General features: G+C 39.3%; 1 protein-coding gene across 6 annotated transcripts in view; it reads right to left on the bottom strand.

The window, feature by feature from the left end:
- Positions 1-15,484, bottom strand: part of LOC115225720 (AT-rich interactive domain-containing protein 2) — a 101,781-nt gene that overhangs the window by 33,571 nt on the left and 52,726 nt on the right. For all 6 annotated transcript variants that reach the window (XM_036514620.1, XM_029796640.2, XM_029796641.2 and 3 more), the window contains exons 5-13: positions 14,737-14,955; positions 9,804-9,871; positions 8,156-8,228; positions 6,676-6,755; positions 5,675-5,751; positions 5,120-5,201; positions 4,158-4,254; positions 2,249-2,458; positions 953-1,114 (exon numbers count right to left, since the gene is read on the bottom strand). In XM_036514620.1, the coding sequence (XP_036370513.1) occupies positions 953-1,114; positions 2,249-2,458; positions 4,158-4,254; positions 5,120-5,201; positions 5,675-5,751; positions 6,676-6,755; positions 8,156-8,228; positions 9,804-9,871; positions 14,737-14,955 (1,068 nt within the window). The remainder of the gene's footprint in view (positions 1-952; positions 1,115-2,248; positions 2,459-4,157; positions 4,255-5,119; positions 5,202-5,674; positions 5,752-6,675; positions 6,756-8,155; positions 8,229-9,803; positions 9,872-14,736; positions 14,956-15,484) is intronic.

Genomic DNA, 15,484 nt, shown 5'->3' with positions numbered 1-15,484 from the left:
GTGACACCAAGCAGACCCATATCCATCATCATCAATTTTAACACCAACTTTTCCATCCTTGCATGGGTTGGACAGAATTTGTTGAAGAAGATTTTCTACAGCTGGATGCCCTTCAAGCAAGATAAGTGGCCCTCACCCCCAAGGCTAGAAATGTTTACACACAAGACTGGAAACACTGATTGTATGATGGTGACTTCAATTCACTGGTCATCTGAAAATTGATGTCACCATCTTATTCAGCCGTAGTTGATACAGACCCTTGGTTTCCTAGTTCATAGACTTGGTAATATTGCCAAGAGGTCCACTTTTGATCATTCAAAACAGTGGGTCTCAACCCTTTTTTTGCCTATGGACCCTTTTGATTCCTATTTTACTCAAGTGAACCTTCATAACCATTGCATGTTTCAAAACTCCTACAGTATTTTTATATTATTTGGAATTGTATTCTTTAAAAAAATCATTAAAATATAAGGTTGTCCCAAAAGTTCGTAGAAAGTCTTGGAAAATAATGGTCTTAATTTTGAGGAATAATTTTTGTTGTTTTTGTTAGTACTTGGCGAGTAAAAATTCAATTTTCGCAAGTGTTTACGAACTTTTGGGACAACCTAATATTCTGTGTATTGCAGAAGTATAAGCAATATATGACTCAAATTTTAACAAAATCTCACATGGATTCCCCCCCCACACACACAGACACACACAAGGACCATATACATCATAGGCATGTGGTCCAATGCTTCCCTTAAAAATTATAGAAACAAAATTAAAACTATATTACTTATTTGAAAATCACATCATCAAAACCTCAATGCTATCAGTTAAAGCCTGATTAATTTAAAACAATAAGCATTACATTTGAGAGGATAATCTGAAAGCCAAAGGCAATATTCCAGATCATTTGAACCACTAAATCAAGAGAGACAGACAGACAGAAAATAAATGCAATACTTACTGCAATTCAAAGTAATGGGTGGTGGAGGTTGCGGAGGCACTGGAGGTCCAATGGCTGTCAAACCTGCTTGCTGGTGGGGGACAAACTCTACGACTTTGATACCAATCAGAGAATTCGGACCATAAGATTGTGCCTCAACGGTAACCAATTGGACCAAGATATCTAACGGGAAAAAGAAAAGAATTTTAAATGAAAGCAGTAGTAGTAATAGCAATAGTGGCAATGGTAAAGATGACGATGATGATGATGATGATACAAGTATAAATTTTTCAAGAGTGGGACTGAGAGCTCAGTTTTTGAGTGATACTTATTTCATCAGCTCATTAACGAGGTATGGCAGAGCTTGACTCAACCAAGATATCCAAAGGAAATTTATAAATCAAAATGGAAGTTGTAGCAGCAACTGTGGTGGTGGTTGTAGTAGTAACAGCAGCAACAATAATAATAATATAATAATAATGCATCCTGCTATAGACACAAGGCCAGAAATTTTGGGGGATGGGGGTTAATCGATTACATCGACCCAAGAGTTCAACTGCTACTTATTTTATTGACCCTGAAAAGATGAAAGGCAAAGTCAGCCTCAGGTGAATTTGAACTACTGGAGTCGATCATCCAACTAAGAATCTTCAAGGCAATGGCCCCAGCATGGCCACAGTCTAATGACTGAAGCAAGTAAAAGGATAAATACTGCAAGACCTTTCTGACTAAAAGTAAAGCAGAGCTAGAAAGCCTGAAATTTTAAGGAGAAGGAAATAGTCAATAATAACACTGACCCCACAAAAGAGTTTGACCCTTTAGCATTCCAACTGGCCACATCCGGGCAAAATAGTTAACCCGTTTGATGTTGAAACAGGCCAGAGCCAGATCTAACCTTTTATCACAATCCTACGTCAAAGTGAAGCTAAACAATCACATCATCGAAATCTATAAGCAACAAGATGATGCGTGATTAATTCAAAACAATACAAATAAGCAAATGTTATATTTGACAGAGTAACCTGAATACTAAAAGGTATTTGAACTCAGAATGTAGAGCACCACAAGTGGTACTCTGAAGTATTTTGTCTAAAAAGGTTTTTTTTTTTTGGTAAGTACATTCCATGAGTTTATCTGTGAGCCAGTGGAAAGACAATTTATTTCCTGACCAGAAGTTAGTTACCAGCCAACTGACGGCTTCTGAAAGGAAAACTACCAGTAACTTCAAGAATCTGCTCTATTTCAGGATGGCTTAAATAGCTTTTGAAGGGTTGGTGGGGTTAGTGTTGAGAAAAAGTAACAAACCAACATACGTACCGACAGCATGTTTCACAGAAGAGATAGCACCAGATGTAGCCTCCCCTAATTCGGATAACTGATACAAGGCTTCTAGAGTATAAATAATCAGCTGAATATCGTGGATGGTCAACAGCTTACATATATCCTCGTATGCTTTACTTTCCAGATGTTCAGACAATAAGCTTTCATTTTCTTCCACTTGGCACAATTTGCTTAAAATTTCAAGTCCTGGTGGAAAGAAATGAAGAACATTGTACGCATAACATAAAACAAAGCTGAAAGAAACTCAACTATGAAGAAATCATTATTCATCCCTCGCTAGAAATAAATGTTTGCAAAACACTGTATTTTCCGGCATATAACTGCATCCCCCCACACACACACACAATTCCTCCAAAAGTTCCCCTGCACTGTATATGTTGATGGTCAGGATTTGGGTAGAAATGGTTAGTGTTACTAATGATAGACAATACTGGTGATGGTGGAAGTCAGTGGTGATATTTGGTTAATGTAAGTATTGTAACTCAGTCTACCATAAAAGCTAACCAAAGGGTGTCAGTCTAAATTTTCATGGTTCCTAATACATGCAAACATGTGAGATCGTCAGCTTGGGGATTCAGGGTCAGCTGCAGTTTCCTTCTTGCAGGTTAGGCCTGCTAAAATTGGGATGCACCATATATGCCCCAAAATACAGTAGGTTATCAGTTATTCTATCACTGTATCAAGTAAAGGTACGTGGCTTAGAGGTTAGGATGTTGCATTCACAATTATAAGATTGCAGGTTTGATTCCCAGACCAAACAGTGTGTCATGTTGTGTTCTTGAACAGAACACTTCATCACGTGTCGCTCTGCGATCACCTCAACATCTGATGTGCAGCACATTGCGTACCTGTTCATGCAATGTTGATTTGAAGGAGGGGAATGAGGGAGTTAATGTACAACACAAACATTTGATCCCTATAAACAAATCCTTGGTACAGGTTATTCAGCAAGGAATTGCAGTGGAACCATCTTTCTCAGATCAAGAGACTATCATTATTGCTGTATTGACCACACTATTGGAGGTTGTTATACCCTGCTGGTCACAATGTGCTCCCTAAAATTATTGTAGCTTTCAAATGATACCACTATCATTTGGCTAGGTGGGCAGACCAACTTCCCCCTTGAATGGAATGCCAATCTGTTGTAGAGTTTACCCATTTACAGCTGAATGGACTGGTGAATGAAACCTCGGTGTAGGGTTTGGCATGGTTTCAATGGCTGGAAGTCCTTCCTGATGCCAACCATTTTACAGAGTGTGGGCTGGGTGCATTTCTGTGACACTGGCGCTAGTGAGGTCACCATGTAGCTTGCAAGACAAGACAGAACAATGCAAGGTACAAGAGAAGGGGTGTGAGGGACAGAGGGACAGAAAAGCAGGTTAAGTCTGCAAGAGCGTGAGGCAAGTGACAGCTGGTTAGGGATGGGGATATAGGTGATGCAGTGAATGGCAAACAGGGGATGGAAGTGGGGGGGTATGGTCAATGGTAAATATCAGTTTGGAGGAGAGGTAAAGAAAATAGAAAATGCAACAGGAAGAAAAGAGGGAGTTGCATTGTAATATAATTGCATTGATGAGAAATAAGGAGATGATGTGACATGTAGGGGCTTAGCCTTTGAAGCTAGTTCCAAAAGCACAGTTCAAACACTCATTCACTATGGAGCAATTTCTCTCTCTCTTCAACTACAACAGCTTCCACTCTTCACCTGTAAAATCCCTTTTCCTGTTTCACCTCTATTACCTGCACACTGTATCACTCGCTTCAAAAAGGTTACACAGATTTCTCAGGGACTGTCTTCCAGTCCACGTTTCTTTCCCTTGCAATCACAGACCATCCTGCTGAGACCAACCAATAAACAAAAGATGGAAAGGAAATGTTTTCTTACCACGGACTACTTCACATTTATCACTGGAACATAAACATTTGGATATCAACCTCAGGATCAGCTGTGTATCAGGGTGGTCAACACTCTCCAAGATCATCTGAATCCAAAGAAACCATTGGTCAAAGTTTGTAAAACGAATCACATAAAACAGCAAATCTATATTGTGTGTATGCATATGTATGTACGTATGTATGTATATACTTGTGTGTATGCATATGTATGTACGTATGTATGTATATACATCTGCACTTGCTTACATAATTTAACATGTGTAATCTCTCTCTATATAAAGCTGAAGTTGTCTGTGTATGGCAGATTTGGTAGCCTTCAACTAACACTATCTCCTGTGTTTGTGTAAAGGAGGGTGTATACTAAGAGCAGATAACTCAGAGTGTATGTGTAATGAGAGAAAAAAATATGCACATAAAGAGACATGGAATAGATTTTAGGATTTATCTGGAGCTACACATCAACATTAGTGATGTCGCAGAGGCAGGACAAAGTCTACTGGCTGTGAATTCCAGTAGTATTACAGGTACATAATGAAGTTCACCTTTTCGCACACATCAACCCATCTTGAAGGTCGGAGAACAAAGCTGGCTCCCAATTTTTTTTGCTTTCAAGACTGAAGTCAACCAATGTCTAGTGAGTAAATTTGGTAGATGGAAACTGTATGGAAGCCCATCGTGTGTGTGTGCCTTTGTGCTCCCCCTCCCCACCATTTGACAACTGGTGTTGGTTTGTTCATGTCACTGTATCTTAATGGTTCATCAAAAGAGATCAATGGAATAATAGTACTAGACTCAAAAGACATGTTCTGGGGTCAATATATTCAACCAAACCCTTCACGTTGGTCCCTGAGCACAATGACTAAACCAAGTAAAAGGTGAAAAGAGAAAAACTAATCTCAAAATACAACACACAAACAAAACCCAACAAAAACGAACTGAAAACTGTCTTACCTGAAGGGCAGAATTGCCCAGAGTATCCAGTCCTATTTGCCGCAGTGAGCCATATTTACTGTAGGCACAAAGTAATAGAAACCTGCAACAGAGAAGAGAAGGGAGTTAACTGACTGGAATGGTTGGAAGGGACAAACTGGAGACTGGAGTGGTTTCACGGTTGAGTGGGACAAAGGAGGGATAATTACTAACCACGGAGTGTCATTAATTTCTATCAAATGGAGGCTGTTTTATAATGCTTCCAAATCCTTGAGATACTTTTAATGGCTAATGCCCCCAGCTCCATATTATTGGCATTAACTCTTTAGCATTCAAATGTAATGTTTATTTATTCAGACGGTTTTGAATTAATCTGATAAATAAAACATGATCACCTCTCACTCGGAAGTTTCACTCAAAGTTCTGACTATGAATACAGCCAGCCATCTACCAACTAGAAGAAACAGTTGCACAAACAGCAACCATTTGATGATGACGATGATGATAGTGATGACGATAAGGTTATAAGAGAAATTATCATTCAAGATGGGAAATTAAAAAAAAAAAGATTTTTACCTAAACACACTTCTGTTGTTGGCCAAGATCTGCAAATTTTCTTCATCAAAAGATAAATTCCTGATTATGATAGCCATCTAGAAGAATGGGAAAGAAAAAGAGAAAGCTTTAATGAAATTCCAGAGTCAGAGAACTAAAGAGAGTTGACGACAGATAAAGTTTGTCCAGATGCAAGAGATTTAATACATTAACCACCACATTAACCTGTTATTGAAATCTAGCAGGGGTGCCACTTGTTTCATGTGGTCACACTGCATTTTGTTTCATTACAAGGAAATGTAATTTTATTTTTTTTGCATTTTCACAATATTTCATAATTAAACTTCAATATTTTAGCATTCATATTATCTAATTATCCTCAAAACCGTGTCAAAGATACAGAATAAAATATTATGAAAATGTACCACAGGTGGTACATATGGAGATTGTGTGAAGCTTGCCAGTGGTAATATATGTGGCGGTCATTGTGTCAAGACACATTTTGAAGGAGATAAAGAAAGAGAGGGGGCAATTTATTTCCTTCATGATATTTTCTTAAATACATGATTTCAGGCTGGGCAAGTGTCTTCTACTATAGCCTCATATATACATACACATATATGGAGGCACTCCGTCGGTTACGACGACGAGGGTTCCGGTAGATCCGATCAACGGAACAGCCTGCTCGTGAAATTAACATGTAAGTGGCTGAGCACTCCACAGACACGTGTACCCTTAACGTAGTTCTTGGGGATATTCAGCGTGACACAGAGAGTGACAAGGCCGGCCCTTTGAAATACAGGTACAACAGAAACAGGAAGTAAGAGTGAGAGAAAGTTGTGGTGAAAGAGTACAGCAGGGATCACCACCATCCCCTGCCGGAGCCTCGTGGAGCTTTTAGGTGTTTTCGCTCAATAGACACTCACAACGCCCGCTCTGGGAATCGAAACCGCGATCCTATGACCGCGAGTCCGCTGCCCTAACCACTAGGCCATTGCGCCTCCACATACATATATACATACCTGAGTCACTCGCTGACCTTCAACATCATTAACTCCTAGACTGCGGCCAAGATTCAAAACTTCTTCACCAACCCACTCTCCTGCGAAACAAACAAATGAAGGAAAGACACAATTATTTAGTTTTAAAATTGTAAATATACATTTGTAACACCCGTTCATGCAGGTTACTCCCACAGTTACATTTGACCCCTTTTGATAACAATCCACCAGACACCAGCTCAGCTCCTATTATTCCCAAAAACCTGACATCAAAATTCAATGCTAGAAAATGTCCCAACCAACATCCTGAAGGTGAAGGTGCATGGCTTGGTGGGCAGGGGATTCAGCTCATGGAGATATATATATATATATATGGCCATGAGTTCAATTACCAGCCATGCTTTGTGTCCTTGAGCAAATACACTTTATTTCATGTTGCTCAGGTCCACTCAGCCAGCTGTACCGGTAATTCAAAGGGCCAACTTTGTCACATTCTGTGTTACACTGAAACCACAGCCACTTGCATGTTAATTTCACAAGCAGGCTGTTCCATTGATTGGACCATCTGGAACCCTTGTTCTCATAATTAATGAAATGCCATTTAATAGGACAAAGTTATTTTGCTAAATTCATTATTATTTTCAACACAAATTAAAACAATAGCTTTCATCAGATGTACACTAACAAATTATGTTCCAAATATCAGCTTAATAATGACAGTCATTTCTCTAAATTCTTCATTATATTGAAAATCAATTGAAACAAAGTCAGTGTATTTCAACAGAAATACAGTAATGATAGGGTTGAATATGTCTGGAATATATCATTAGAATTCACAGAAACTGGAAGTGTGAGGATCTTTGGCCAGATTCAAAAGTGTAACAGTATAAAACAACAGACTGGGTTGTCATGGGAAGAAGAGATATCTAAAATGTAGGGCAGATTCCTATATCTAATGAAATGCCTTCACGTTATATTTTATTATTGTCATTGTAATCGCCCCCTGGCCATTACTGTTTCGGGTCCTGAGACTCAAAGGAGTGGTTATCCATTCTGTGTTTAAAAACTAGTTTCATAGAAACCTCTTTCAAAATTCTTATTTTGTTTTTCTCTCATTTACTTGTGTAAGTTGAACTCAGTAAAATGTTAGAGAAAGAAACTTAACTATTTCTTGCAATAAATATATCTAAAGCAAAATTTCTTCAGGGCCCTTAAAATACTATCATGGATCCCCAAAAATCTTACATGGACCTTCAGGGGCCATATGGACCCTGGTTGAGAACCACTGTATTATAGTCATGCTTTAGCCAGCTCAAAGGTCCACACAGAGTGCAGCTTTTAAGCTAGTAGTAAATATAAATACACAGGCAGATCCAAAAGTATCTCAGCCTTAAGCAGAAAAAAAAAAGAAATAATGCAGCAGCTCTGATATTCATCAGGTCATCTGCTGTGTTAGGTTTAAGCTTGCAATCAGTGCAAGGAAGTATCAAGAGATATTTACTTATCAGCGATGCATCCCTCGTGTCTGAGATCATTTCACGAACTTCTTTATCATACACTGTATCATACCAGAACTGAAAACAGAAAAGAAAAATACATCAACAACAATCCCGCTTAGATACGGATATAATAGAGACATGATGGAAGCACTCCGTCGGTTACAACGACGAGGGTTCCGGTTGATCCGAATCAACAGAACAGCCTGCTCGTGAAATTAACATGTAAGTGGCTGAGCACTCCACAGACACGTGTACCCTTAACGTAGTTCTTGGGGATATTCAGCGTGACACAGAGAGTGACAAGGCCGGCCCTTTGAAATACAGGTACAACAGAAACAGGAAGTAAGAGTGAGAGAAAGTTGTGGTGAAAGAGTACAGCAGGGATCACCACCATCCCCTGCCGGAGCCTCGTGGAGCTTTAGGTGTTTTCGCTCAATAAACACTCACAACGCCCAGTCTGGGAATAGAAACCGCGATCCTATAACCGTGAGTCCGCTGCCCTAACCACTGGGCCACTGCACCTCCAATAGAGACATTGAGACTGATACAATGCAGAGATATTACATATAAAAAAAAAAACAATGGAATTTAACTCTGATTTATTTAATCCAACAAATAAGCCATTTTCTCACACTGCAGGGTTAAAAGCTTTCCCTTTCTCTCCCTATTTAACTTTTAAATTTTTAGGTCCCAAATCCCAGAGGTCCACTTTAAAAACTTTGGTGCATTTAACATTTGATAGCATAGAAGACAGACCCCAATTTCAGAGGTGCAGCTTATATTTGTTTGTTTGCCCACATTAGACTGTGGCCATGTTGGGGCACTGTCTTGAATAAATTTGGTCAAACGAATCAACCCCAGGACTTTTCTTCAAGCCAGGCAATTTTACTATAGGTATCTCTTGCTGAGCCATTAAATTAGAGGGACATAAACACACCAACACCAGTTGCCAAGCAGTGGTGGGGGACACAGATACAACAACCACACACACACACGACAGGCTTCTTTCAGTTTCTGTCTCCCAAATTTCATTCACAAAGCTTTGGTCAACCCAAAGCTGTAGCAGAAGACATTTGCCCAAGGTGCCATGCGGTGGAACAGAACCCAGAACCATGCAGTCATAGAAACCATGCCAAAACAGATGACTGGAACCTGATGCAACCCTTTGGCTTACCAGCAGTCCTTCAGTTTTTCTAAGCCCTGTAAAAGAACTCAGAAGGTTGGCCCTCCAACCAGGCCTTTCACAATACCTTTAGAGACAGGAATTTTTTTTAGCATCCCCTAATGTATCGCTCAGCATGAAAGAGAAAGATAAATATATACTTTTTATGATTACATTTCATGAGAGAGTGTCCTGGGAGGGTGTCCTAGAGTGACGAGGTTAGCGCTTGGTGTAAGATTTGCACCTTGATATTTATACTGGTTGAGGGGAAGGTGAGTAATTCCACCTTCTTAAGATATTTCCTCTTGAATAAACAAAGGTGTGTCACGAGGAATTGGTAATGAAGGAGTTCCAAGAAATTTAGCCAAAATTATTATGATGTAAGCTCTGTTAGTCTATGAAATCTGGTAAGGATCTGGTACCAGGAGTGCCAAGAAAATTAGTTGATGCAACTGCAGAAGCAAAAGAAAGGAAAAACAAAAATTTACCTTCACAAAATTCCTTTTAGAAAATGGTCGCCAACCATTTTCGTAGAGTTCTTCTAAAGAACTTTCCCCTGCAATAAAAAGAAATTGTAGTTAAGAACGGGTTAAGATACTGATTTTTGATATGAACCCACCTGAGATTTGACCCTGGTTCAATGATACAGACTTCTTGTTTTTAGGTGGTTTTAAAAATTAAAACCTATCAAAATTTAATATTAATCTAGGTTTTAAGCATCAGATTAATAATGATGGTTATTTTATTAAGTTCATTATCTTAAAAATTAATTGAAATAAAAAGTGCATTTCGATATAAATATGGTAATGAAAGTGTTAAGGATGTAAACCATTATTATTAGATTTTCCATTGGAAAATCTAAAAATAATGGTTACTTCTGATAAGACCCTATGGAGGAGGTACCTGAGGACTCTACCCCATGAATACATGACTGGGTACAATCGTGGTCTTTTATTTTTTCCTCTTCCTAAATATCCAGCATCAACGAGGTACCTTATTGTAACTGAAATAAATAAGGTCAAAGCAAGTTTTATTTCCACATCACGACAATGGTGTTGGTACCACCATCACAGTCATAAACCTATGTGGAAGCTTCTATGTAGTCACACGACCAGCTAGAAATAGCAGCTAAATACCACTAAAAACCCCATTACTATCTTAACCCTTTGTTACCAACCTGCCTCCGACTGCCCCCAATTTTGATATAAACTTTTTATTTAAAGTGATCTAGATTAAAACTTCCCTCCAAATTTCATGTTAATACCAACTTAACAAAATCATTTTCCTAAATCCTTCATTATTTTCAAAATTAGATCAAACGCAAAAAACAATGCTGAAAGCACCTCAAATCACATTATTGTGATGTGATACCAACCTGCCCAAGACCACTCCCAGTTTGACATGAGCTTGGTTTCTATGGTTGGATGCCCTTCCTAATGCCAAACACTTTACAGTGTGTGCTGTATGTATTTAACGTGCTAAACAAATCATCGACATCATCACCAACCTCTGGACATTAGCTTCTCAAGTCCTGGGACTCGTAGGGCCAGTTATCCAGTTTCCATGGTATAAATGCAGCCAAGATCACACCCGTTGCCAGTCCATTGCAGGGATTCTCATTTACAATTGAATGGACTGGGGATGCATGAAATGAAGGGCTTTGCTCAAGAATACAGGGAGCTGCCTGATCTGGGGGACAAAGCCATAATCTTGCAATCATGAGCACAACATCCTCACCACTATGCCATGCTGGAGCATTTTTGACCAAATGTTTGTCGGATCAGAGCTGGCTCATAGCTAAACAACAAAACCTTATTTAAGACAGGTAGTAGGGCAATCCCCATCTTTGATTTATAGCTGAACCCACTCAACGAGATGTGATAAAGGGTTCAAATTCCTTTGCCTTACTATTTAAACTGGCCAAATCTGCCCAAATATTTTACCTGTTTTATGCTCAAACTGAATAGATCTGGCCTCTCACACCTGCCCTACAATGTCATTCCAAACATAAACAATCACATCTACCAACATCGCCTGACTGGCCCCTGTGCCGTTGGCATGTAAAAAGCACCCACTACACTCTCGGAGTCATTGGCGTTAGGAGGGGCATCTAGCTGTAGAAACATTGCCAGATCAGATTGGAGCCTGGTGCAGCCATCTGGTTCACTAGCCCCAGTCAAAATCGTCCAACCCATGCTAGCATGGAAAGAAGACGTTAAACGATGATGATCATCATCATCATTGAAATCTCAAAGCTGTGAGAGATTATATGATTACCCAATGTGTTTCTATTTTTAAGCTGGTTTGGTGTGATTTGAGAGAAACTGACAGCTATTTTTAGCCAGTGAAATGACCACATCAAGACTCACACATTACGCTTGCAGGAGTTGGGTAATTCAGTTTATGTCGGATATTTTAACGAAACAATTAATTAAAGTGCATGATCTGAACTTATACTTTTAGAGGAGAAACAAAGGAGAATATGTCGCAATGTCTTGCTTAAGAAGCCGTGAAATTAGAGCTTACGTCTCAGCAGGTGTGGCAACTTACATAAAGAGTTCTTTCATTGTTTGCTGGGTTAGACAGCCAGGTGACTTGGCTGAGCATGTGTTAGGGATTAGAGGGTGACATACAAAAGGATTATCAAGTTCTATTTATAGGCCAATGTAGATGCTTTTTTCAGGAGAGGTTTCCCTTTTCTTACTATATAAATTGGAGGGGTTTCCCTTTTCTTACTACATAGGTGCAGGCATGGCTGAGTGGTAAGAAGCTTACTTCCCAACCACATGGTTCCAGGTTCAGTCCCACTGCATGGTACCTTGGGCAAGTGTCTTCTACTACAGCCTTGGGCCAACCAAAGACTTATGAATGGAATTAGTAGATGGAAACTGAAAGAAGTCCATCGTGTGTGGGGGGTTGTGTCTGTTTGTCTCCTACCACTACTTGACGACCAGTGTCTGCGTGTTTATATCCCCATAGCCTAGCAATTTATCAAAAGAGACTGATACAATAGGTACCAAGTTTTAAAAAAAACAGTCAAGTACTGGGGTTGATTCATTCAACTAAAAGTTTTTTAAGGCGGTGCCCCAGCATGGCCAGAATCTAATGGCTGAAACAAGTAGACGACATTAGTAGAATAAGTAACAGTATCTTCCACCACAATTAGGGAGTCTGTATGTAATTGGAATGAAATCTAATTAATCTGTCCAATCAACAATTATTTCTAGTTGTTTGACATTAAGTCTTTAGTATGCAAATCAGCCATATCAGACCCAAATATTCTACCTGTTATATGTTCAAACCAGCCAGATCCAGCCTCTCACACCCACCTTACAATGTTATTCTAAAACTATAACAATAACATCACTGAAATCTCAAAGCTCTGAGATAATGCAGGATTAATTCCAAACGAGAATAAATAAGCAGAACATTTGACAGAATAATCTGAATGCTAAGGGGTTAAACTGGCCAGGTCTGGCTTCTCACACCTACCCTACAATGTCGTTCTAATATTAAGCAATCACATCTTTGAAATCTGAAAGCTAAAGGATAATGCCGGATTAATTCAAGGCAATGTATATAGATAAGCATTAGACTGGACAGAGTAATCCAGATGCTAAAGGGTTATGAAAGGTTAAACTGACCAGCAGCTCCCAGCCAACACTGACCATTAATGTAGGACCACAGAGTCCAGGGACTGAACTTCTGGTTCATGGATTATCATCTGAAACAACTCAACTGGCATTGCAGAATGACCCTTGAACAGTCCAAGTTTAATCAATAACTGCAAACATTTGAGAAGTTGAAATTATTTAACCCTTTTGATACCAACCCGGCTGAAACTGGTTCTGGCTCTGAGTACAAATGTCTTGTTTTCATAAGTTTTGAATTAAAATCTTCCACCAAACCTTAGTCACAATTTATGTTCCTAACACTAGCTCAATGATAACCAAGTTATTTTACTAAATTCTTTATTATATTTAAAATAATTGGAAGAAACACAGAGCATCTCAACAGAAATACGGTAACGAAAGGGTTAATGAGTCGGCCAATTGAGGTTATAAAAATATCCCAGCATCCATCACAACTTTATCATTTTGTCTCATTAGCAAAGTGTGTTCAACTCTGCCAGTGTTGTGGCATCAAATAAGGTTATATGTACCACGTAAAAAGCACCCAGTACACTCTTATTTTTTTTTACGACCTACAAGGGGCTAAACACAGAGGGGACAAACAAGGACAGTCAAACAGATTAAGTCGATTATATCGACCCCAGTAAGTAACTGGTACTTATTTAATAGACCCTAAAAGGATGAAAGACAAAATCGACCTAGGCGGAATTTGAACTCAGAACGTAGCGGCAGACGAAATACCGCTAAGCATTTGGCCCAGCCTGCTAAAGTTTCTGCTAGCTTGCTGCCCTAGGGCGATAGGGAATATTACCACACTTGGGAACAGGTGAGAGTTGACAAAATGAAGGGCATCCAACCACAAAAACATTCACCTTAATAAACATCATCCAACCCATGTGCATTTTTTCTATGAAAATCCCTATTTTTTATGATTTTTTGACTGCTGTGTCGCCATTTTTTGGTGTATTTCAACCAGAAAAATGTTCACTTAAAAAGAAATTTTTGCTTTTCAAAAATTCCAATTCTAAAGGGTCAAAACAAACCTGAGCAACACCGGGCGATACTGCTAGTTTAATCTAAAAGTATTTCAGTTAAACTACCCTCTCTCTCTCTTTCGGAGAGGCACTGAGCAGCTATACGCACACATACACACACGGCAGTAACTTCCGCCTACCGAATTCAATCAGAAAGCTTCGGTCGACTCGGGGCTATAGTGGAAGACACCTGCCCAAAGTGCCACACAGTGGGACTGAACCCGAAACCATGTAGTTGGGAAGCAAGCTCCCTAACCACACAGCCAATTTAACCCTTTAATACTCAGATTACTGTCAAATGTTAGGCTAATTTGTTCATTGTTGTTTTCAATTAATCATGGCTTATCTCATAGCTTCGAGATTTCAATGATGACATTATTGTTTTAGAACATTGTAGGGTAGGTGTGAGAGAGCAGGTCTGGCTGATTTGAACATAAAACATGTATATTTTGTGCAAATATGGCTTAGTGGTTAGTGTGTTGGAGCCATGATCATAACATTGTGGTTTCAATTCCTGTACTAGATGGTGCATTGTGTTCTTGAGCAAAACACTTCATTTCATGCCACTCCTGCCCTCTCACCTGGTAAAAACGAGTTATCTAGCGATGAACCAGTGTCCGATCCAGGAAGGAATATAAATACCAGAGAAACCAGGAAATTAGCCCCATGCTCCTTATGGAGTAATGTAGACTCACCATGGCCAGCTCAAATGCTGAAACATTAAATAAAAAGCAAAGAATAATGGATGTACTTACCGAGTGAAAAAATTCCTATGTGTGCTAAAAGAAGATCTAGTAGATGCTTGGATTTGTCCAAGCGTAATGAGCGTTTGCCATCGTTGGAGAGTAAAGTGCACACGTTGACCACAAAGTCTACTTCATTCGGTAATCCAGACATTAAAGCCATTTCCAACTTGTCGTAGTCACTGAATGTAACAAACTGGCAAGACAAACCAGCATTTTGACGTGCAGTCTCTGCAAAACAACAAAACAACAACTGCATATAGTTTCACATAGATTTTTCTTTAAATATTCACTCAACACTGGGAAGAAATTACGAGGAACTACTGTGGCTGGGGATTGAAATCATGTGGAAGATCATAAGGATATCGTTGTGATATCATGCAAGATTTATTGCGGCAAGGGCTTAAGGATATTGTGGCAGTAAGGTCTGGAATTCATATGGAATACTGTTGAGGGCAAGGGTTAAAGATCATATGGAATATTGCAAAGGGTAAGTTCTGGAGATCTGGAATACAGTTGAGGGCAAGGGCTGGAGATATGGAATACAGTTGAGGGCAAAGGGCTGGAGATCATATGGAATATTGCTGAGGGCAAGGTCTGGAGATATGGAATGCTGTTAAGGGCAAGGGCTGGATATCATACGTGTGTTATTATATCAAGGGCTTGAGATCATATGGGATATTGTTGAGGTATGCATGAAGATCAAGTGAGATATTTGTGGATGCAATGTTGGAAATCATATGGGGTACTGTTGCAGCAG

The sequence above is a fragment of the Octopus sinensis genome, linkage group LG28, assembly GCF_006345805.1.
Source record: "Octopus sinensis linkage group LG28, ASM634580v1, whole genome shotgun sequence".
Lineage (NCBI taxonomy): Eukaryota > Metazoa > Mollusca > Cephalopoda > Octopoda > Octopodidae > Octopus > Octopus sinensis.
The sequence above is the reverse complement of the archived record's forward strand: the minus strand, read 5'-3'. Positions and strand labels throughout refer to the sequence as shown.